Consider the following 22625-nt stretch of genomic DNA (forward strand, 5'->3'; position numbering starts at 1 on the left):
CCCATTAGCCGAAACCTTAGTCGGCCATTACTTTCCTTAGTCGGTTTAACCCTAGACTTGTAATCTACTATATATATGCATGTAATCTTTGGGAATCAATAATAAAAAACACAAGAGCTTTATCCCTAAACTCTACTTTTATAACAAAGTAAAATTACTTATGTGATATTTTTCAGATTGAGGTTGTTGAATAATTGGAGAAGTTAATAAAGTAATTTCTTGTAGATTTTCCAACTTCTCTTAAGATTTTATACAGTAGAATTAAAAAATAATAATTTAAACCAAATCAAACCAATTTGTTTACTCGGTTTGGTTAGATTATTTTTGGTACATTTACAACATTTACCAGGAAAAAGAGAGGTTGTTAGTTAGGTGGGGAGGCTGGACCGGACCGACCGACTACTCTACGCCCGTGTCAAAGCCGACAAAAGGGGTATATCTGTCATTTCCTCTCTATTTCCAACCTGAGAGGATCCTCCAGAAACAAAAATATACGGCGGAGGAAAAAGCCAAGGGAGACGACGGAGAGACCAAGGAAGAAGAGAGGAGGAGACGACTCACAAATCGCATTGCATTCGATTTCTCCGCCTCTTTTTAACTTCTTCATCAATCGCCTTCCTTTCTCTGTTTCTGGTTAAATTGCGAATTCCGGCGTTTTTCCCAAATTTTGAATCTGTTCGTAATGTCGTCGGTCTCTTGCTCCACGGCGAGCTCTAACGGCGGATGTAGATTCATATTTCAAGCCAAAACATCTATTCATTCTCCTAGTTTCATCAGAATCGGAACAAATTATCAGGTTCCTTAGACCTATTCCTCCATCTCTCTGTGTCAATCAGTTTTAAAGTCTCAAACTTAACTTTTACTCTGTTTTTTTTTTTGGGTTTGGCTACTTAAAGAGTGACAGATTCTGTATGCATCGTTTGGGATTGGTAAGTGGAACTCGTAAAACTAGAGGAACATCTATACGTATGGCATTAGTTGATGAGAGACAATCAACTAGCAAAGATGTTGCTGAGCCTCCTCGGATCCTGGTATATGAATTTGTGATTAGTTTCATCTTGTTCTGTTCCAAAAAAAAGTTTGATACTTGATCATTGATTTAATCTTGTGCCATTGTTTTGTAGGCGTATGATCTTGTTCAAGGAGCACTTGTAAGTTATCTGAGAGCTAGTCTGTTATATATATTTCGTTTATTGGAGTGTATGATCTTAGTGTTTAAAGCTTGTTTTGCAAGGAAAAAAGTATTGAATTTGATGATGCTGGCCACTTAGCTAATAGAGAAGCTAACATAAGTTTGAGAGATTCTCTCTGTTTCAGATTGATTGTGGACTGAGATTGATGATTTACACGCAGGTGAAATGGATATGGAAGGAGGACAAGTCTGTTCCAGATACACCCACCGCTGTTCTCGTACATGGAATTCTAGGGAGCGGGAAAAACTGGGGTCAGTCTTGTGGGATTCTTTGTGAAATGGTTTCAAGTTTGGCTGTACTTAATGCCTTCTTAGCCTTTTTAGTTTTGTTTCTTGTTTCTTCAAACTTTGTTGTTTAGTTGTATGATCTGCATAAAATTTCTAGCTAACCAAACCTTATTCCTGCTAGTCTAGGCACTTTCGCCCGAAGATTGGCTCATGAGTTCCCAACTTGGCAGGTATCTGTTTTCACCACCAAATGCACTGAACTGTGCACATACACACTTATTGGCTTGCGAATAACTAATATGCTTCTCTTGGTTCAATCTTCACAGTTTCTCTTGGTAGATCTTCGTTGCCATGGGGATTCAGCATCTCTCAAGAAGAGAGGTCCACATTCTGTTGCTACAACTGCTTCTGATGTTCTAAAACTTGTAAGTTTCTTTCTCAGGCCACTTTTTATTCGATTATTCACGAAAGATAACTTCTCTGACATTCTTCTTTCTTTATTATGTCATTCTTAAGGTTGGTCAGTTGAGGTTAACACCTCGGGTCCTTGTTGGTCATAGCTTTGGTGGGAAAGGTAACTTAACTTATTTATGAAATTGCTTCATCCAGATTATTTACTCTGACGTGATAACACTGCTGATGAGTCTTTTCTATAATCATGTAGTTGTTTTAAGCATGGTGGAGCAAGCAGCTAAGCCTCTTCCACGACCAGTCCGAGTAAGTGTTTTTTTTTCGAATGTCTATATCGCATGACCATTGGTTAGATTTATGTTAATCTCCCTAATTTGTATCCATTTTAGGCTTGGGTACTGGATGCTACTCCTGGAAAAGTTCGTGCAGGAGGAGATGGAGAAGATCATCCACGAGAACTTATATCATTTCTACGTACGTTGCCAAAAGTGGTAAGTAGTGAGGGCTACCGATCTTTTGTCCTCTTTTATTCTGTCAGTTTCAACTTTCAACCATGCGCAGAATGTTGTTCATGAGAACTTTATTGTGTCAATTTTTCAAGTTCAGTTTTGTGATATCAAGAAACTTTATTATGCGAATAGAGTTTAGATTCATGTTACGGCTGAGAGAACTATAAAATTCTATCAAGTAAATAGAACATGTGGGTACAAAATGATGAAAACATTTTTGTCTTTCCTTTACAGTTTGAACCAGTTACAGGGTCTTAGAAGCCAGATGACAAAAGCCTAGAAAATATTGCTTATTAACATCATTTGTGTTTGGATTAAGGTATCGTCAAAGCGTGAGGTTTTAAATGCTCTTCTCAAAGAAGGGTTTTCCAATGATGTTGCACAGGTATAATAATATTCACTCTCTGAACAGATTCCATCAGTTCTTAACCAACTTTTAGACCATTGATTCTGCCGATACTTTCCGAATTGCAACAATCTTGATGTATCTTGTGCAGTGGGTTATTACCAATCTTAAACCTACTGGACCATCATGCTCTAGCTTCTCGTGGACATTTGACCTGGATGGGATCTCCCAACTTTATCAGTCGTACGAAGACACAAATCTATGGTAATCTATTTCTGTCAACTTCCTGTGTTTACTGGAGCAAACTTGTATGAGATCTTACCTAACTTCTTGGCAATGCTGCTTCTACAAAATAAAAGGAACTTTGTTGAAAATCTTCCAAGAGGAGTACATGTGAATTTTCTGAAAGCTGAAAGAAGCTTGCACCGTTGGGCCCTCAAAGACCTTCAACGAATCCACGCTGCTGAAGAGCTCGCCTCTGAAGAAGGAGCCGGAGTAGAAATGCATGTCCTGGAAGATGCCGGTCATTGGGTAAATTATGCTAACTATATCTCTGCTTTTACAATGCTCCATCTTTGTTTCCTCTTTGTTATTCTATTACTGAACCCGTAAACTGGAACCGGGTTGTGCCCTTTTAGGTTCACACGGATAATCCAGATGGTCTCTTCAGGATCTTGTCATCTTCTTTCCAAGTTCTCAGAACCTAGAGGTGCGGAACAGTCTTGGTTCTGCTTTTTTTTTTGTCTGTATAATACTTGTGAAGTTACGTCTCAATCACATTCGACTGATATCGTATACATTAGCTTTGTGTCGTGTAATGTTTTGGTTGACATAAGTAAGAAGTACTATCATATCTCGCATTATTCTTGACTCTATGTCCATTTTACATTGCTTTTTCTTCGTTTACTTAGTCGGAGAAAGTTCTAAAGCTCAAGTTCACTCTACACTCTACACACCAAACCGACCGCAACTCTTGTTTCTCAATCCAGTTTTTATTACAACTCTTGGATGTTAAACTGCGCAAACCGAGGAGGACTCGCAGGATACCGAGGTGAGCTTGCAGGATACCGAGGTGGGCTTGCGGTATAGTGAGGTGGGCTTGCGGGAAACCGAGGTGGGCCTCCTTCAAGCATAAGTTTCATTTGTGAAGAGGATTCATCCAGAGGCATACCCGCCCCTACCCCAACAAGGGAGCTTCTACGTGAACCCTCAGTAGACAGTAACAACTTGAATGTCCATCTCAGCACATTTGGCGTGAAGACTCTATAAAGGAGAAACACGTCATACCAGTTTGGGAACTTTACGTATGGGTCTCCCCTGCAAGCTCCCGCCACAATCATCTTTGCAAAATCCTCTAGCGGCCCACCGTTTGCAGATACCTGCAGATCGTGTAAGTAAGTCCTTGGGATTTAATTTTTAAGTTCATTCAGTCATATGCATATGTGGTTAAATTAGTTTTACTTCTCTTTCTTCCTTCCATTGCATCTCAGCACCTTCTTCTAGCATGAACTTTCCTCTAGTCATCTCACTCCCGATCCATCCGTGAGTCGCAATAGTTATTCCAACGTCTTCATTTAGCTCGAATCTTAGCGTCTCATAGAAGTTGACTAGTGCTGCTTTTGCAGCCTACACAATGGTAAATTAATATTATGTAATCTCTTACGCAATAGAATTAAACTAAACGAAATTCAAAAAAAAAAAAAAAAGTAAACGTTTATAGTATAGGTACTAACAGAATAAAGACTCATCCGTGGTAGAGGCAACCAGTTCTCAACCGATGCATTCACGACTATCCGGCCATTTGTCTGTTGAAGGTATGGCAACGCTACATACGTTGGATAAACATTCCCCCAGAAGTTTATGTCCTGCTCAAGAATCTCAATCCTTAAAATCTATACTATTGAAATGAGATCGATGCACAAGACAAACCCAAAGATACACATACCATCAGATGCGGAAAGACAGTCGTGTCACTCACTTCCTCAAAGTAAAACGTGTGTCCAAGACTCGCTGTATTCACTAGGTGATCCACTAGTGTGTTGAATTCGTCATCAGAGATGCAAACAATATTTTTGTTAAAACCAAAACTTTTGCTTGACCTACAAGTTGACATATCCCTAGCAATTTATAAGGAAATGACGAGAAGTAGTGTACCGCGGCCGTAATAGTTGACGGCTTGGGTGATAAAACGGCGGCAATCATCTTCTTTGATAACATCAGCAGCGATGATGATGACGTGGTTGGCTCCAATTTGCTTGGCCTTATTGCTCACAACTCTTAGTCTCTGCTCTCTCCTCGCCACCAACACCAAATTCGCTCCTCTCTTTGCATATTCATAAGCTATTTGCTGCATTAATCCACCTCATTAACAAGATCATCAGCATCCATGCAAACTCAAGAAACTCATTATACCTTTTTTCTATCATTGCGATGAAAATTACATTAACTAAATAAACCAGATCTTGTTTTAATATGTGTGTTTGATAATTAGAAGAAGCATCTATAACTAATATTTGCATATTCATACGTTGTTTGCTGCGTTCCATCTCAAAAAACAAGATCATCAGAATCCATGCAAACTTGAAAAACTCAAAATATTTTTTTGCAATGGAAATTACATTAACTCATAATAGTTTGTATAATTGGGATTTGGATCATTTGATAATTGGAAGAAGCATCCACTACAAAAATTTTAAAAATACCATTTATATTAAAATTTTACATTAAGTAGAAATAATCATAAATGCAAAAAGCAAAAGTACCTCTCCAATAGCGGATGAAGCTCCGGTGATGACTACGACTTTATCTTCCATGTTTTCAGTGGCGAAATAAGAGTTGTAAACCCGTTCAGAGAAGCTAATGAAAGACAGTAATGGCCATGCGAAGGCCATCACCACCATCGTCGCCGGAGGCGCCACAAGGTTCATCACCGAGTTCAATAGATCCACCATTTTCTTATTTTCTTTTTCCTTTTTTTTTTTTTACTTCCTAAAAAAAAGAGATGTTTTGGATCAGGCTATTGAAACGAAGTAGAAAGATAGGAAGTTCCTTTTTGTTTTATGAGAAAAGAGAGAAATTAAATTTGTGGGGCGGATTTTGACGTATAGTGATGGATGGTGAACAACATGGCTGCATGCAGATAGAGGTACAAAGCCACGTGCTTGTTCCTTTGACGTCTTTGAGTTTTATATATCGTCTAGACTTTTACATAAAGATAAAACCGTAAAGCTCCCGTTCCGATTTAATCCGGTTTGGATGTTTTGTATCCTGGTTCAATAAGTTCGTGGAACGTGCACATCTCCATTTGGAATAAAGATTCTGATATTGGTTTTTGGTACGTATAGCACATGCACAGCTCCATTTGAACGTCACTTTCATTTTAGTGGGTGGTTGGTTCATTACAAGACCAAGGAACCAATATCCAAACCAAAGTGATTGTTGTTATTATTGACTTAAGCTTGAAGAAAGCTTGAGTCATAAGGAATTATAATCCTACCAAGTTGTGATTCTAAAGGATTAGGATAATGACAAGTTATAGTTATCTAGATATATGCAAAGTCTAATAGAAATTTTTTTTGGTATTTTAGAGTTCTTTATATAAGGAGGTACAGAGTATGTTGCACAACTTAAGAGGTTTTTAGAGAGAACAAGAATAAGCTTTAGGTTTTGAGAGAGTTTCCTAAATATCAATAAAAGAGAGTTATTCTTTTAAATTCTTGTGTTCTTTGATTCTTTGTTTACAATAATTGGTATCAGAGCGATGGGACTAAACCTATAGGAGATATTATCGAAGCTACGGTGACAAAACCAGTCGATGGAGGAGGATCTTCTTCCCTCAAGTGTCCGATGTTGAAGTCGATAAACTACACATTTTGGTCGATGAAGATGCGAATCCTTCTTAAGATTCATAAAGTCTGGCCGATTATTGAAGCCCCTACCGATGACAGTGATATGAATAATATGGCAACAGCTCTGTTATTCCAATCAATTCCCGAATCACTAATACTACAAGTTGGAGAGCTAGACATTGCAAAAAAGATTTGGGATGCGATTCAAGCAAGGCACGTTGGAGCTGATCGAGTCAAAGAAGCAAGGTTCCAGACCTTGATGTCTGAATTTGACAGACTTAGAATGAAGGATACAGATAAAGTCGATGATCTCGCGGGAAAACTGTCAGAAATATCTTCGAAAGCAGCAGCACTCGGGGAAAGCATTGAGGAGTCCAAGGTTGTGAAAAAATTTCTTAAGTGCCTTCCTCGATCAAAATTTATCCACATGGTGGTGTCTTTGGAACAAGTTCTAGATCTTAATAAGATTAGCTTTGAAGATATAGTTGGTCGAATGAAAGCATATGAAGAAAGAATTTCTGAAGAGGAAGCGATACAAGAGGATCAAAACAAACTAATGTACACAACCATGGAATCTCAGCAAAACCGTGACTACAGTGGAGATTATCGAAACAGAGGATGAGGAGGACGTTTTGGTTTTCAAGGAAGAGGACGTGGAAGGTCCAATGGGGGAAGAGATATAACAAAAATTGTGTGTTTTCGTTGTGACAAAGCCGGTCACTACGCCTCAAGTTGCCCAGATCGTTTGTTGAAGCTACAAGAGATTCATGAAGAAGAGAATAATAGTGAAACACAAGATGCAGATGCCCTTATGATACACGAGGCCGTTTATCTGAATGAGAAACACTGCAAACCAAGCAAATATGAAGCAAACATAAGTGGAGAGAATGTATGGTACCTTGACAATGGAGCTAGCAACCACATGACAGGTGATAAGCGATATTTTGAGAATATTGATGAATCAATCACAGGAAAGGTAAGATTTGGAGACGACTCCAGAATTGACATCAAAGGAAAAGGCACAATCTCATTCATAGACATCAATGGAGAACCAAGAAGTATGTTGGATGTCTACTTTATCCCGAAACTCAAGAATAATATCATCAGCCTTGGTCAAGCAGCAGAAGCAGGTTGCGACATTAGGATAAAAGGAGAGCATCTAACAATGCATGATAAACAAGGAAAATTACATGTCAAGTCCGAAAGGTCCAAGAACAGATTATACAAGGTGATCATGGGAATTAAGAACAATATCTGCTTATTCACTAGAACTATGAGTGATTCAAACAAGTGGCACACTCGTTTGGGACATATAAACTCTGAGACTTTGAAGAAAATGATGCAGAATGACTTGATTCAAGGTCTACCACGGTTTATTGTAAACTCAGAAGTGTGTTCTTCGTGTCTACTTGGGAAGCAAACACGAAGAGTGTTCCCAAAAGCTACTTCTTTTAGAGCAGATAAGATTTTAGAGCTTGTTCATGGTGATTTATGCGGACCTATATCACCAAATTCAGCTGCTGGAAACAAGTATGTGTTTGTTCTCATAGATGATCACACACGATATATGTGGACTATCTTACTCAAAGAACAAAGTGAAGCCTGCGAAAAGTTTAAGATTTTTAAACAACATGTGGAACAAGAAACAGGAGCTGCGATTCAGACTTATAGGACAAATAGAGAGGGTGAATTCATGTCTCATGAGTTCAATTCGTTCTGTGAATCTTTTGGGATAAAAAGACACCTCACAGCCCCATACACTCCACAACATAATGGGGTTGTGGAAAGAAGAAATAGGACACTACTAGAGATGACTAGAAGCATTATGAAACACATGAAGATACCGAACTACCTATGGGGTGAAGCAATCAGGCATTCAACTTATTTGCTAAACAGAATTGCAACTCGATCACTTGATAGCAAGACACCATATGAGGCATTACGAAACAAGAGACCAAACGTCGAGCATCTTAGATTTTTTGGTTGTATTGGATACGTCAAGGTTGAAAAACCTCATCTTCGAAAGCTTGATGATAGATCACGAACCACAGTGCATCTCGGAACAGAACCTGGCTCTAAGGCGTATAGGCTCCTAGAACCACAAACCCGTAAGATAATTGTGAGCAGGGATGTGGTGTTTGATGAGACAAATGGATGGAATTGGAGTACTAACAGTGAAAATATAGAGCATAGTGGAAGTTTCGACATTGCGTTTGGTGTTTTTGGAAACAGAGGTATTCAGCAAGAGGTTGAAGAAGACTCTGTTCCGGTTCATGTTTCTAATAGGGATCAAGTTCAAGATATCGATGAGGAAATTGGTGAACAAATATCGGATAGTTCTATAAGTGATCAAGAGTTTGAGGAGGTGCAGAACCAAGAAGAACCAGTGTTACGACGAACAACAAGACAGGTAGTGAAACCAAAGTATCTGCAAGATTATGTCTTGTTAGCAGAAGAAGAAGGAGTACTCTTACTCATGAGTATGAACAATGAACCCAAAAACTAATTTGAGGCTGCAGAGACTAAAGAGTGGGTATGTGCTTGTGAAGATAAGCTTCTATCGATCAAGAAAAATCAAGTTTGGAACCTTGTAGACCTACCAGCTGGAGTTAAGCCAATAGGACTAAAGTGGATATTTAAACTGAAGAGAAATTCAGATGGGACTGTCAACAAATATAAGGCACACTTGGTGGCAAAAGGTTATGTTCAACAATATGGGGTCGATTTCGATGAAGTGTTTGCTCCAGTGGCTAGGATAGAAACTATACGATTGTTGCTTAATCTTGCAGCTTCTAACGGTTGGGAAATCCATCATCTGGATGTTAAGACTGCATTCTTACACGGTGAGTTAAGAGAAACAGTATATGTCACACAGCCTGAAGGTTTTGAGGTAAAGGGAAGTGAAAACAAGGTTTATAAGCTCAACAAGGCATTATATGGACTGAGACAGGCTCCAAGAGCATGGAACAACAAGTTAAACAAGATATTGATCGAGTTGCAGTTTATAAAATGCTCTAAAGAGCCATCGTCTACAGAAAGGAGGAGAAAGGGAACTTACTTGTTGTTGCTGTGTACGTAGATGATCTGTTTGTGTCTAGAACGAGCATTCATGCTATCAATAAGTTCAAAACCGAGATGACAACTAAGTTCGACATGAGTGATTTAGGAAGACTGATATGCTCAAATTTAACCCTAGAGCTACTCTCTCAAATTAAGAGATCAATTGTAGTACTTAGGGATCGAATCCACAAGAACTCTAGATTCACACAATAGATTTAATAATCTTTTAATTATGCTAAACCAAAATTGTAATTTAAATAGCAATGCAAAACAGAAAATAAAAGAGTTGTAAATTCAGGAATTAAAAACGCTAGGCCTAGGGAAATTCTCAGGAAATCATGGAAAATCAGATCAATTAATTAAACTAGCAGGATTCAACAATTAAGCACCATTCTTGAACTCTAAACACAATTATAAAATAAATCAGTTCTCACTGCAAATATTATCTAAGTTTAAAACCAGAAAATCCAAATCTCTTTGCAAAATTCAAGTTAAAAACCAGCAATAAAATCAAGTTTAGATAAGTTCACAAAATTACTAAATCAAATCTCTTTGCAAGAAGTAATTTTGCTCACCAAAGGTTTTATCAGGAAAATCAATTATATTCTCATATCAATCAATAATCCTAAGATCAAATCCAGATGACTAATCAAAGATCTAGCATTAAGAACAACCTATGGTGAAGAACAAGAAAGATAATGAATCCTAATTTAACAGATCTAACAATCCATGAAATCCCTAATGAGAAACCCTAAGCCTAACAAGCAGATCTACTCAGACATAATTGTATGAACACAAATCATGAATAAAATAGATAGCATTAAGAGATTAAAAGTAGAAGAAAAGGAGTTCTGAATCTTCTCTGAAGGAGTCTTGATTCTTCTCTCCAGAAACTCTCTAAAATCTCTCACAGGGTTTTGCTCTCAAAAGTTGCAGGGAAAAATAAAGCTTAGGTCTAAACAATGACCATAAAAATCCTATTTATATTCCTAAAACACGGCCAGGGACCAATGATGCAAATATGGAAGACTTTGGGGCAACTTTGTAAATCTTCAAAACTTGTGGGAAAACTTCCAATTTCGTATTTGGCCTAGCATCGATCGATGCTATCAGTGTGTCGATCGATGCACTCTCTAAATTTCATCTCCCAACTTTGTAACTCAGCCTCAATGCTTGATTAAGCTCCAAATCTTCATATTTAGCTCCATTAAGCTCCCATCCATGTTAAATCCTATAAAGACTCAAAAAGACTCTAAAAACACCAAAAGACTCTATAGATAAGACTTATATCATGGCTAAAAACACCTAAAAACCATGATATATCAAAGACTAACCTATTACTTAGGAATCGAGGTAAGCCAAGTTGAAGGTGGGATAAAACTGAGTCAACAGCTGTATGCTAAAAAGATATTAGAACAAGCAGGTATGAAAGAGTGCAACCGAACTCTCACGCCAATGGAGTCTAATCTGAAGTTAGCAAAATCAGAGGAGGAAGAAGATATTGATGCTACAAGCTTTAGAAAAAACATTGGATGCCTCCGTTACCTGCTTCACACTCGACCTGACTTAACCTATTGTGTAGGAGTGCTAAGTAGGTACATGCAGACTCCTAAGGTCTCACATGGTGCCGCTATGAAACAGGTATTGCGTTATTTGCAGGGTGCAACGAGTTTTGGATTAGTGTTCAAGCGGTCTGATACAAGAGTAACGAGACTGATCGGTTACAGTGACAGCAGTCACAATGTGGATCCAGATGATGGAAGAAGCACCACTGGTCACATATTTTATCTCGGAGGGAGCCCAATTTCGTGGTGTTCACAGAAGCAAGATACCGTGGCACTATCATCCTGTGAGGCTGAGTTTATGGCCGATACAGAGGCAGCTCGACAGGCCATATGGTTACAGGATTTGCTTGAGGAAGTCACAGGCGTGTCTAGTAAAAGGGTTACAATCAGAGTTGATAACAAATCAGCAATTGCTTTGACAAAAAATCCAGTCTTTCATGGTAGGAGCAAACATATCCACATAAGGTATCACTTTATAAGGGAGTGTGTGGAAAATAGTCAAATAGAGGTTGAACATGTCCCTGGACATGAGCAAAAGTCTGACATTTTGACCAAGGCTTTAGGAAGAATTAAATTCAAGGAAATGAGGGAGCTAATTGGAGTTCAAGATTTGGAGGAGAAAGACTTCAAGCTTAGGAGGGAAATTGTTGACTTAAGCTTGAAGAAAGCTTGAGTCATAAGGAGTCCTAATCCTACCAAATTGTGGTTCTAAAGGATTAGGATAATGACAAGTTATATCTAAGAGTTATCTAGATATATGCAAAGTCTAATAGGAAAAAGTTTTGATGTTTTAGAGTTCTCTATATAAGGAGGTGCAGAGTATGTTGCACAACTTAAGAAGTTTTTAGAGAGAACAAGAATAAGCTTTAGGTTTTGAGAGAGTTTCCTAAAGATCAATAAAAGAGAGTTATTCTTTTAAATTCTTGTGTTCTTTGATCCTTTGTTTACAATAGTTATGGTTCCCGGTAAATTCTAATTTTTCTTAACTAAGCGATCTTGTGGATTGATGGGCTTCCAGCATAGGAGATGAAGACGTGTGTTGGACGTGGACTTGGACTTGGACCCTGGCCGAGTTGCCTTTCCCTATTCGGAGAAGTATAGCATTAAACAAGCTATATATTTTTCTTTCATTTAATCTTTCGTGCAACAAGAAACTTGATCATATGTTTGACAAAAAAAAAAAAAAAACTTGATCATATAAATTAGTGAAAATATAGTTTGACATAAATTTAACAATTAATTGCTAGATTAACACTCCATCCTATACAGTGACTATAATAACATAAATTTTAGGTAAAAAGACTAAAAACCCATAATTGTTTTAAAAAAAAAATTTTTTTTGGAAAAAACAAAAAACTAAAAAAAATAATAGTATTTAATATTTTGATTTAAAAATATGATTAATAAAAAAATGTTTAAAAATATGATGTTTATATTTCTAATATAATTTATAAAAATAAAATATGATTTATAAAATTAATATTCAAAATTTTTTTATAAAAATATTATGTATAAAGATATGATTTAAAAATATGAAGTTTAAGATGATATAGTTTAAATAAGTTTAAAAAAAATATAATGTATAAAATTATAACTAAAAATAATGTATATAAAAAGATTAAAATAAAATTATGAAAATATATAAAAATAGGATTTTAAAATATGATGTTAATTTTTAATATGATTTAGGAAAATAAAAAATGTATGACTGAAATATATGCTTTAAATATATGAGTTTAAAAATATCATTCATAATATGATTTATAAAAAATATAATTAATAAAAATATGACTGAAAAAAATATAACTTAAAACAAATCTGTTGTCACTATATTTACATTTTACATCTAATAAATCTGTTATCAAACACTAGATTTATGGAAGTAAACAAAAAAACTCTCATAACTTAAACAAATATGTCATAACATATGGTATTCACATAGGTCATTTTAGCAATTTTTTAAAAATGTTATAAATCTGTTATCAAACGACAGATTTTTGGTTAAATTTAAAAATCTGTCGTAACTAAAAACAAATCTGTTATCACTAGAGTTCAACCTAGTAATTATTTCTCTGTGAAAAAATCTGTCATGTTACGACAGATTTTTAATCAAGAAAATAAATCTGAAATAACTGTGGAAAATAAATATGCCAGACATTATATCAAATCTGTCATATATTCTGAAAGTCTTTGGTGTCTTTATAAATAAGTCTGTAATAAAAAAATAAATCTGTTATCAATTATAAATCTGTCATAACTGTAATTAAAAAATCTGTTGTCCAAAATAAGTCTGTCATAAAAAATATGTCTTACAAAAATAAACCTGTTGTGCAAAAACAAATCTGTCATACACAAATTAATCTGTCACAACTAGTCCAATATTTTGATTTTAAAAAAAAAATTCTGGGAGGGTAAATTTGACTTTATTTTTTTCCAAACAAAGTAAAAAAGAGTATTTTAGCACTACAAGAAAACACGCGATTTGCGATGGCAAGATTTGTCGCTCTTCCCTCGCAAACTGGTGTTAGCGAGGAATTTGCGAGGATCGTCAATTCCTCGCTAATCGTGTGTCGCAAATTAATACACGTAGCACTTCCCTCGCAAAATTTGCGACGAATAGACGTCCGTCGCAAAACACCTGCAAATTGCGATGAACAACATTCCTCGCACCTCTCTTGCAATAAATGTCCGTCGCAAAGCACTCGTAAATTGCGATGAACAACATTCCTCGCTTTCCTCTTGCAAAATATGTTCGACGTAAATCCCTCGCAGATTTGCTAGATTTTTGCGACGTTGTTTCCGTCACAAAGTTTTAATAAGATTATAAACCCAGATATGTGTTTCGTCGGAAAATCCGTAGCAAATTAGTAATCCTCGCAGATCCGTAGCATAAATTTGCTACGGAATTAAGAATTTTTTTCATTTTGATATTTATATTTTTGATTTTCAAATTTATATATTTATATATTTATATTTTCACAATATTTTATAAGAAATAGAAATTATAATCAAAATATAAAATAAAATTCAGACATATTAACCGAGACAATTTTTTGTTTCTAAACAAAAAATTAAGAAACAAAAAATTGTCTTAACAACAACATTAGAACCATGTCCAAAAAACAAAATCAACCTTAGAACTTAATATCAAATTGTCTTAAAAAGAGGGTGATAGAGAGGGAACCCCAGTTCCGGTTCCTGTATCTGTGCCAGTGGTTGTGCCTGTGCCTGTGCCTGTGCCGTCTAGTGTTGATGGAGGATTGGAGTCAACAAGCCTGCTTCCAAACTTAGCAGCAAACTCAGGATCCTTGCCGGCAAGGTAGTCAAAATATGCATCATAGCTATGCATCCTTTGAGCACTGTCTTGAATTTGAGTGGCCTGGGTTGCAAGAGTAGCTTCAGCGACAGCAAGCTTCTGAGCAAGAACAATCGGATCCTCAGTAGGCGGAAGCGATGGTCCAAAATGGGCTGAAGATGCTTCATGTTGCAGAGAACCAACTCCATAAAGTCTATTTTTCTTCCTCAGAGCAACCTACGAGCAATACAATCAAACAATTAGTTTCATATTCATTTGAAACAGCCAACAAGTGACATACAAGATTCGGATCCTAGAACAGACACAACAACACAAATGTAGCATATCCTAATCTTATGACAAACTATCAAGACCAATCTTAGCATACCATATGACAAACTAAAAACAACAACACAAACTCATACAAGACAAACTTTAGAGTTTTCAAAAGCACACAAGAAATACGTTCAACATCCAACAAAAACTCCAAACAATAAGGCAACATCAAACATCCAACATAAAATAGAAGTTTACCTCGGCATAAATTTTGTTCTTGGCATGAACAGACAACCCACCAGAAGCAGAACTCTCCGTGTTATCCCCTGAACAGAGCTGAGACTGAACCTCTTGTATCTTTGATGACACTTCATTGAAGATGGACTCTGACTTTCCATCGACAAAACTCCCATCGGGTTTTTTGTGAGTGTCTTCTAGGACACGTAGATAATCCGGAGTGCTTTCACCAGTCACCTCAGACTAACACAAAGTAAAACAAAAGACAAAGGTCATTAGTAAGAAAAAGACAAGAAGTAACATAGAATTTAGAAACTTGTAACTTGTAAGAATTAACAGACAAGAAGTAACTTGTAAGAATTTAGAAACTTACAAGTTTTCTGGCACGAGCTTTAAAAGAGGTCTGGCCTGAGCGGTGTTTATGTATGCCAGTGCCATCAGGATCATGATATCGAGCATTACGACCGTTGATACTCTTTTTTCTGATTTGGGATCACGCCAATACTTAACTAGTCCATCCCATACTTGAGGATCAATCCATCGCGGCCTTGCATCATCACCATTCTCCCTCCACTTTCCCTTCCACCGGCACACTTGATCACACATCCGCTCCTTCAACTTCTTCTCAAACTCATGTCTAACTCTACCGTTTATAGAACGGTCCCAGTTATATGTTTGCTTGTAAAAAGAAAACAAAATATATTAGTATTGATCCAAGCTACATAAGTTATATATCAACGATTAAACTAAACTAAACTATTACTTACCGCAAAAGTTTCATACCAACGATCTACGACCGCCTGTGGCGTTTGTGACCAATTAGCATGAGGCTCTTTGAAATCTCTTTCAAAGATGCTGCGGACAGTGGCTGCAACGCCTCCATCATCACAAAACCTAGGGATAACATAATTGTTTTGATGTAAGTATTGATCCTAAAATTAAAAATTCAAATTTAAAATTGAAATAAGTTAATCATTCTCTTACCAGAGAGTTCCTGGTGGACGGTTTGGATCTAATCGTGTTAGATTTTGACGGCCAGGACTCTCGAGTAACTCCTCCAACGTCATACTGTTTAAACGTTGAGGCAAAGATGTAGGAGTGGCTGGAGATGAAGGTGTGGCTGCATCGGGAACAATCATTTGAGATGCAGCAGCGGTTGGAGGTGTACGAATGGGTGGAGATGAAGCAGGTGCCGGAGGCCTATGCTGTGAGGTTGCATGTCGAGAACCTTGAACCCCCGATGACGACCCTCGAGAACCACCACTGCATGGACTTGGAGCATTAGTCTGCGAGAGGAATCGTGTGTAGTCGTTCCCAGAAAACATCTACAAGAAAAAAAAAAAGTCTGAGATCAAATTCGAATAAATTAGGGTTCTAAATCGGTTTAGGGTTAAGGGTTCTAAATCGAATAAACATCTACAGATCGATTGAAAAACCCGTGAATCGAATAAAACAACACTTAAATCGAATGAAAAACCGTAAATCGATTCAAAATGAAACTATAGAAAAATGACTGTCAGATTTACCTTTGGAGAAGCCGAGTCGAGTCGAAGAAGAAGAAGATTGGAGGAAGAAATTAGGGAAAGAAGAAGGATTAACCGCAAAACGGCGAGAGGTTAAACGGAGAAGAAGGAAGAAGAAGAGAGAATTTAGGGTTATAACGGAGATCATTTTGAACCTATATATAATAGGAAAAGTTTATTAAAATTAAAGAATAAATAAATTATACATATAGTTTAAACCAATATTATATGTATACTTACATAGTATTTCAACCAATTAGCAAAATCCCGCTCTTTGTAAGCTTCATAATCAACTTCTTATCTCGGCTTCCCGCAAAACCGACATTCCTGCAGCTTAGCATCATCTTTCCAAAAAATCATGCAATAGTCAATGCACACATCAATCATTTCAGATGGTAATCCAAGACTTGCAACCAACTTCTGTATTTCATAGTAGTTCTCAGCCGATACATTATCAGGTGGCAAATACTCTTTAATGAGTTCAGCCCAAGAATCCATGCAAATCTGACTTAAGTTATTATCAGCTTTAATTGTCATCATCCTAGATGCCAAAGATAACTTAGAATGCCCTTCTCTACATCCATCGTAGATAGGTTGATTTGCAGCATCTAACATATCATAAAAACGTTGTGCATCTACATTGGGTTCTTCCGTATTATTCTCAGGAAATGCAGCAGTAGTTTCATGAAATGCATCATTAACCATATGATGAAATCTATTTTCTTCATTATACCCATAAAAACCAAATTGATCAGATTCTTGATGCCCATAATTACTAGGTTGATCAACAGCATAATTCATACTACTACTTCCAACGTTACTGCTACAACTCTCTCCATGACGGAACCATACATAGTAATTTGGCATAAATCCTCTATTATAAAGATGCTTCTTCACTAGATTAAATTCCAAATAATTAATGTTCTTGCACCTAGGACATGGACAAAATATTGTACCGTTTTCACGAGCAAAGTCTTGGTTGGTCGCCTGGTACATGAAACCGCGCAAGCCATCACAAAACTCTTTCGTCACATCATCGGTGTTTGGGTCTCTATGATTGTACATCCACCGTCGTATGGTATATATCTCGTGCTCTCCACCTCCAAACATTATTTTCTCTAGAATTTTTTTATCACAAATTTTTTTTTTTTGACAATTATTTTTCTCTCTTTTTTTTTCTCTTGCTCTCAGAATTTTTTTTTTTCTCTCCCACCAGTTTTTTTTTTTCTTATTGCTTTGTGTTGTGGTTTCCATGTCTCACGGACTGGCTATTTATAGACTTTCTAAAAATATCTGCTACGGATTTGCGAGGGAATTTGCGACGGATTTGCAACAGGTTGCTTTTAGATATTTATTTCTTGCTACGAATTTGCGAGGCAGTGTCCTTTTTGCCGACAAAACAGGTACACTCGGGGAAAACGTGCTTGCCGACATCTGGTCCCTCGTAAACTCCTCGCAAATTTGCTACGGCAGTCTTATCGCTAATTCGTCGTAAATTTGTTAGGGAATTGCGTGTCATTTGCGAGGAATTTACTTATCCTCGCAATGGTGTCTTAGTTCCGTTGCAAATTTGCGAGGGAAATATCCGTCGCTAATTTTGCGAGGAATTAACGACAACGTTTTCCGAGTAGCAAAATCATTGCAAATCCATAGCAAATTTGCGACGAGGTTTCTCCGTCGCAGATATACGTCGCAAATCGCGTGTTTTCTTGTAGTGTAGGCAAAAAAATAACTTATCTAATCCTTACATTTTATGAGTTACTTTAGTAATTAACCTCCTAATTTGGGTCAATCTAGTTTTTCTCCCTATAAATTATAGCTTATATTCTCTTGAAATCTTTGTAGATGAAGCAAACGAGAGACGCGCCTAGGCGGGAAGGCCGTGCCTAATGTATACACTATACAGTATACAAAATATAAAGCATGAGCTTCAAGACCCAAAGAATTTGATGCAGGCCCGGCTTAGAGGCAGTGCAGACGGTGCAAAAGCACCATGTCTCCAGATTTTTATGATTTTTTCTTTAAGGTTTAGGGTCCTAAATTTTGAAATGTTGCAAATATAACCCTAGTTTTATGGGAAAAAAAAATTTGAGCACAAGGTCTCAAAAATAAGTGAGCCGGCACTGATTTGATGCATTATAATCTTTACTAGTTAACCACGTATACATACTTGTTTATCGAGTTGAAGTTTAAAAAAGAACAACTACCTTAATGTTAAAGAAACATAAAATTTAGTTGATATCGATATCTTTATGCAATCTCTTATCATTATGCAACATGCATTTATTTAATTTCTAATATTCTAGTCTACGACGTCGTGGTCAATGCAGAGCTTTTCATATGCTAGCTAAAATACTTTGTGGGAGACTTGAACTTAATTAGAAGAGTCTTTGGGATAATGTTCTTCTTTTCTAGATAGATATGGAAAGATAGAACAAGTGGGACCCACGATCTCCGACAGAAAACATCCTACGTGGGTCATTGTCGTAACAACAACAACACAAACTACTTCATGTCTTCTTTTTTTAACCGTTGGGATCAAATCTTCATCACTTCATGCAAATTTCTAGTCTGTTTCGTAACGAAAATACACAGATCCAAAAATAGAAAAAGAGATATATATTGTGAGTTGTTGTCTTTGTCTAGAGAATCTAGGGCTTCTCCATATTTTCCGGTGACACAAAAACCAAATCCATCTCTCTCCTCATTCCTAAAAATTTCCAAATCAGAATTAACAAACACTCTGTTCGTTATTTCTCTCTCTCTCTCATTCTCTCTCCGTATTTTCCGTTATCGACGAACAGTTTGCTGCAAGAAACCAAATTAACAACGTTTTGTTCATCTTGCAGTGGAGATAACGGAAAAAAAAAACCAAAAACATCATCAATCTCTATTGTTTCTTGATTCACAAGACTTCTTTTCTGTGATTTTTTTCTGAATTTACATACTTAAGAGACGTACAATTGCATAATTTAGGTTTGATCATCGATCATCCTCTGTGTTTTAGCTCTGATAAAACCTGAGGTTCCTGGGGATTTGGGGCTTAGGGATCATTCAGGATATATATATTTGTTCTTGATGCGGATAGGTGACGAATCAGCCTGAAGTATTATGGGATGCATTTGCTCTAAAGGAACAGCAGAAGAAGAAGTTAATGACCAATATGAGAAACCTAAAGAGAATTGGAACAAAACGTCCTCAGTTCAATTGACCGCACCTGTAACTTCCAATAAAGATGAGTTTTCACTTAAATCGGGGGACGAAAGCTCTGGTAGACGCAAAAATGAAGGGTTGGCGCATAAACCATCCGGTAGAGCCAGCGGATTGATTGTTCCTATAGATGATAGTGATGGTAAAACTGTAATTGTTGAGAGACCTACAAGGTGTCACCGGAGATGTTCAACTGCAGATATTGGGAGAGGAGGAGGAGGAGGAGGAGGAGGAGGAGGATTCAATATGTTTCAACCGGTTAGTATCTCCACAGTTGTTCCACAGAGCCCCGAGGCCGAGCTCATTGCAGCTGGATGGCCTTCTTGGTTAACCTCTGTTGCAGGTGAAGCCATCAAGGGTTGGGTTCCACGAGGTGCAGAGTCTTTTGAGAAGCTGGACAAAGTTGGTTCCTTTTCTCTCTCTGTTTCCATATAGTTACAGTTTCTTGATTGATATATGTATGTTCTGTTGTGTTGTCTCCTTGGGCTGATCATTATGTGACCACTGTCTTTTTGCAGATTGGACAAGGGACTTACAGCAGTGTGTACAGAGCCCGGGACCTTGAGACTGGTAAAATGGTAGCCATGAAGAAGGTCAGGTTCGTTAATATGGATCCGGAAAGCGTGAGATTCATGGCCAGAGAAATCCACATCTTGCGCAAACTTGACCATCCAAACGTTATGAAGCTTGAGTGTCTTGTGACCTCAAAACTCTCTGGTAGCTTGTACCTTGTCTTTGAGTACATGGAGCATGACCTTTCAGGACTCGCTCTTAGACCCGGTGTAAAATTCACTGAATCTCAGGTACGTTCAAGGTTTTGATAATAGCAAAAAGGTAACCCTACCGAAGAATCATGGACCACGTGGAGACAAATATGATTTCTTGTTACTTCTTGCAGATCAAATGTTACATGAAACAACTGCTTAGTGGGCTTGAACACTGCCACAGCCGTGGAATCCTCCACCGCGACATTAAAGGTTCAAATCTCTTGGTAAACAATGATGGAGTTCTCAAGATTGGAGATTTAGGTCTGGCAAACTTCTATCATCCAGAACAATATCAACCCTTAACGAGCCGTGTAGTAACCTTGTGGTACAGGGCCCCTGAGCTTTTACTGGGAGCTACAGAATATGGACCCGGGATAGATCTGTGGAGTGTTGGTTGCATTCTTACAGAACTGTTTTTAGGGAAACCTATCATGCCAGGAAGAACAGAGGTAAAATTACCTCTATACATTTATCATACAATCAGTTCTTTGAATCCATGACCATTCAGCATAATTTATTGATTCAAGCTATCTTTGACAATGTCTCTTAGGTGGAGCAAATGCATAAGATCTTCAAGTTGTGTGGTTCACCATGCAATGATTACTGGCAAAAGACAAAGTTACCACTTGCCACAAGTTTCAAGCCACAACAACCTTATAAGCGTGTCCTTCTAGAGACTTTCAAGAATTTACCACCTTCAGCTTTAGCTCTTGTTGACAAGCTTCTATCCTTGGAACCAGAGATGCGGGGCACAACTTCTTCGACACTAAGTAGCAAGGTAGCTTTGTATATCCTTATCTAGCAGTTCTTCATTTGCTTCCTAAATCCAAAACTCAGTTTTCTTTGTTTTTTTGTCTCTCTCTAGTTCTTCACAACAGAACCACTCCCTTGTGATGTATCAAGTTTGCCCAAGTATCCTCCAAGCAAGGAACTTGATGCAAAGGTCCGTGATGAAGAAGCAAGAAGGTGTGTGAGAAAGGATCCTTATATAAGTATTCTTGCATGAAATAACCACAAAATGATTCATGTGAATTCCTCCTAAACATACTCTCTATATAAATTCAGGAAAAAGGCTGAAACTGTGAAGGGTCGTGGACCTGAATCTGTGAGACGAGGTTCGAGAGACTTCAAGAGTACCGCTACAACACCGGAGTTCGTTGCTTCAGGGCAGGCAAAAGATACAATCACCAACCGGAGGTTCAATCCTCAGGAAGACAGTAGAACCGGCTTGAGGGGAGAGATGGGAAGAGGCGACAGAGACAAAGGATTTTCTCATACCAATTCAATGATTCATCCAAGCATAGCAGCAACATGGAGTAAAAATGATAGCTCTAGGCACAACGTTCTTGAGCTGAAGGCTACCCGATCTAGCAACGTGCCCATGGCTGGGAGATACTTGTCTCCTTCACATAAAGAGGATGTATCCTTAGAACCCACAACGGTAACAAATCACTTGGAACAGGGATTACTTCAACATATTGGCTATATTTTTCACTTTTAGATTACGAATCCTAAGATGTTTTCTCCTGTGGTTTCAGACATACGTACGAAAGAAGAACAGAATGCACTGCTCAGGTCCACTGATGCCTCCCGGTGGAAACATTGAGGACATTCTGAAAGACCATGAGAGACAAATCCAAGAAGCTGTAAGGAAATCACGACTTGAGAAATCAGCAACAAAGAAAAATAACAACAGAACAGGTACTGCAAAGTAGAGGAAGACATGGATGCAACTTTAATTTGCTAACACCAAAACAAGAAAAAGAGCATTACCTGAACTGGAAAAACGAAGATCGACCATGATAATCGGCTCTGCGATTCGATCCAGCGCTGCAATAGACAAGACTCTTACAGATATATAAGCAAAGCCAATGCCACAGCTATGCTTATGGTAGTATGATCTGTTACTATATGTAGTGTGGTCCTTGTACATGACAACTCCTGTTTTCTCTGTCTCAACACACATATTACTTGTGGTTTGTGGATGCAAACAAGTGTGCATATTTAGCAATCGTGTTTAGTTGTGCAAGTTAATATGTAGATAGAAGCTTTTGTCCATTAAAAATGCAAAGAGATGGTGCATCATTGTTGTCATAATTAATACAAAAACAAGCCAACTAAGTAAGCTATAGTATACATTTGGCCTAACAGTGACTCA

The 22625-nt window shown here is 37.5% G+C and overlaps 3 protein-coding genes across 5 annotated transcripts; 2 read left to right on the plus strand and 1 right to left on the minus strand.

Moving 5' to 3' along the window:
* The first annotated feature begins 363 nt into the window (after nucleotides 1-363).
* Nucleotides 364-4392, plus strand: LOC104721412 (uncharacterized). Of its 3 annotated transcripts, none has more exons than XM_010439388.3 (14): nucleotides 364-796; nucleotides 897-1031; nucleotides 1125-1151; nucleotides 1354-1444; nucleotides 1607-1650; nucleotides 1747-1845; nucleotides 1937-1994; nucleotides 2085-2137; nucleotides 2221-2322; nucleotides 2660-2725; nucleotides 2838-2950; nucleotides 3046-3217; nucleotides 3325-3395; nucleotides 3598-4392. In XM_010439388.3, the coding sequence occupies exons 1-13, from the start codon at nucleotides 683-685 to the stop codon at nucleotides 3391-3393; spliced, it is 1143 nt and encodes a 380-aa protein (XP_010437690.1). In that variant the 5' UTR covers nucleotides 364-682; the 3' UTR covers nucleotides 3394-3395; nucleotides 3598-4392. The 3 variants fall into 3 exon arrangements, 1 of the variants encoding a protein (XP_010437690.1); XR_015578332.1 differs by having other exon boundaries at nucleotides 432-796; nucleotides 2575-2725; XR_015578331.1 differs by lacking the exon at nucleotides 3598-4392 and having other exon boundaries at nucleotides 368-796; nucleotides 2575-2725; nucleotides 3325-3549.
* On the minus strand, nucleotides 3521-5919 carry LOC104721402 (11-beta-hydroxysteroid dehydrogenase-like 5). The gene is made up of 6 exons (XM_010439376.3): nucleotides 5449-5919; nucleotides 4841-5033; nucleotides 4632-4717; nucleotides 4420-4551; nucleotides 4148-4312; nucleotides 3521-4065 (listed from the first exon to the last, which is right to left on the minus strand). Exons 1-6 carry the CDS (start codon nucleotides 5635-5637, stop codon nucleotides 3682-3684), a joined length of 1149 nt encoding a protein of 382 aa, XP_010437678.1. The 5' UTR covers nucleotides 5638-5919; the 3' UTR covers nucleotides 3521-3681.
* A 13224-nt stretch (nucleotides 5920-19143) lies between these two features.
* On the plus strand, nucleotides 19144-22552 carry LOC104721424 (putative serine/threonine-protein kinase At1g54610). The gene is made up of 7 exons (XM_010439405.3): nucleotides 19144-20102; nucleotides 20219-20503; nucleotides 20599-20916; nucleotides 21018-21245; nucleotides 21333-21433; nucleotides 21533-21908; nucleotides 22006-22552. Exons 1-7 carry the CDS (start codon nucleotides 19602-19604, stop codon nucleotides 22180-22182), a joined length of 1986 nt encoding a protein of 661 aa, XP_010437707.2. The 5' UTR covers nucleotides 19144-19601; the 3' UTR covers nucleotides 22183-22552.
* The last annotated feature ends 73 nt before the right edge of the window (nucleotides 22553-22625 follow it).

This window comes from Camelina sativa, chromosome 2 (genome assembly GCF_030686135.1).
Source record: "Camelina sativa cultivar CO46 ecotype springtype chromosome 2, ASM3068613v1".
Lineage (NCBI taxonomy): Eukaryota > Viridiplantae > Streptophyta > Magnoliopsida > Brassicales > Brassicaceae > Camelina > Camelina sativa.

Excerpts from the sequence above, each read along its gene's own strand:
- LOC104721412 (XM_010439388.3), top strand. The coding sequence starts at position 683 with ATGTCGTCGGTCTCTTGCTCCACGGCGAGCTCTAACGGCGGATGTAGA. Across the intron at positions 1,651-1,746 it reads ATGAGTTCCCAACTTGGCAG|TTTCTCTTGGTAGATCTTCG; the intron begins GTATCTGTTTTC and ends CAATCTTCACAG. Across the intron at positions 2,726-2,837 it reads TTTCCAATGATGTTGCACAG|TGGGTTATTACCAATCTTAA; the intron begins GTATAATAATAT and ends TATCTTGTGCAG.
- LOC104721402 (XM_010439376.3), bottom strand. The coding sequence starts at position 5,637 with ATGGTGGATCTATTGAACTCGGTGATGAACCTTGTGGCGCCTCCGGCG. Across the intron at positions 4,552-4,631 it reads CTGTCTTTCCGCATCTGATG|GACATAAACTTCTGGGGGAA; the intron begins GTATGTGTATCT and ends ATTCTTGAGCAG. Across the intron at positions 4,313-4,419 it reads CACGGATGAGTCTTTATTCT|GCTGCAAAAGCAGCACTAGT; the intron begins GTTAGTACCTAT and ends ACCATTGTGTAG.
- LOC104721424 (XM_010439405.3), top strand. The coding sequence starts at position 19,602 with ATGGGATGCATTTGCTCTAAAGGAACAGCAGAAGAAGAAGTTAATGAC. Across the intron at positions 21,246-21,332 it reads CTTCGACACTAAGTAGCAAG|TTCTTCACAACAGAACCACT; the intron begins GTAGCTTTGTAT and ends GTCTCTCTCTAG. Across the intron at positions 21,434-21,532 it reads CGTGATGAAGAAGCAAGAAG|GAAAAAGGCTGAAACTGTGA; the intron begins GTGTGTGAGAAA and ends ATATAAATTCAG.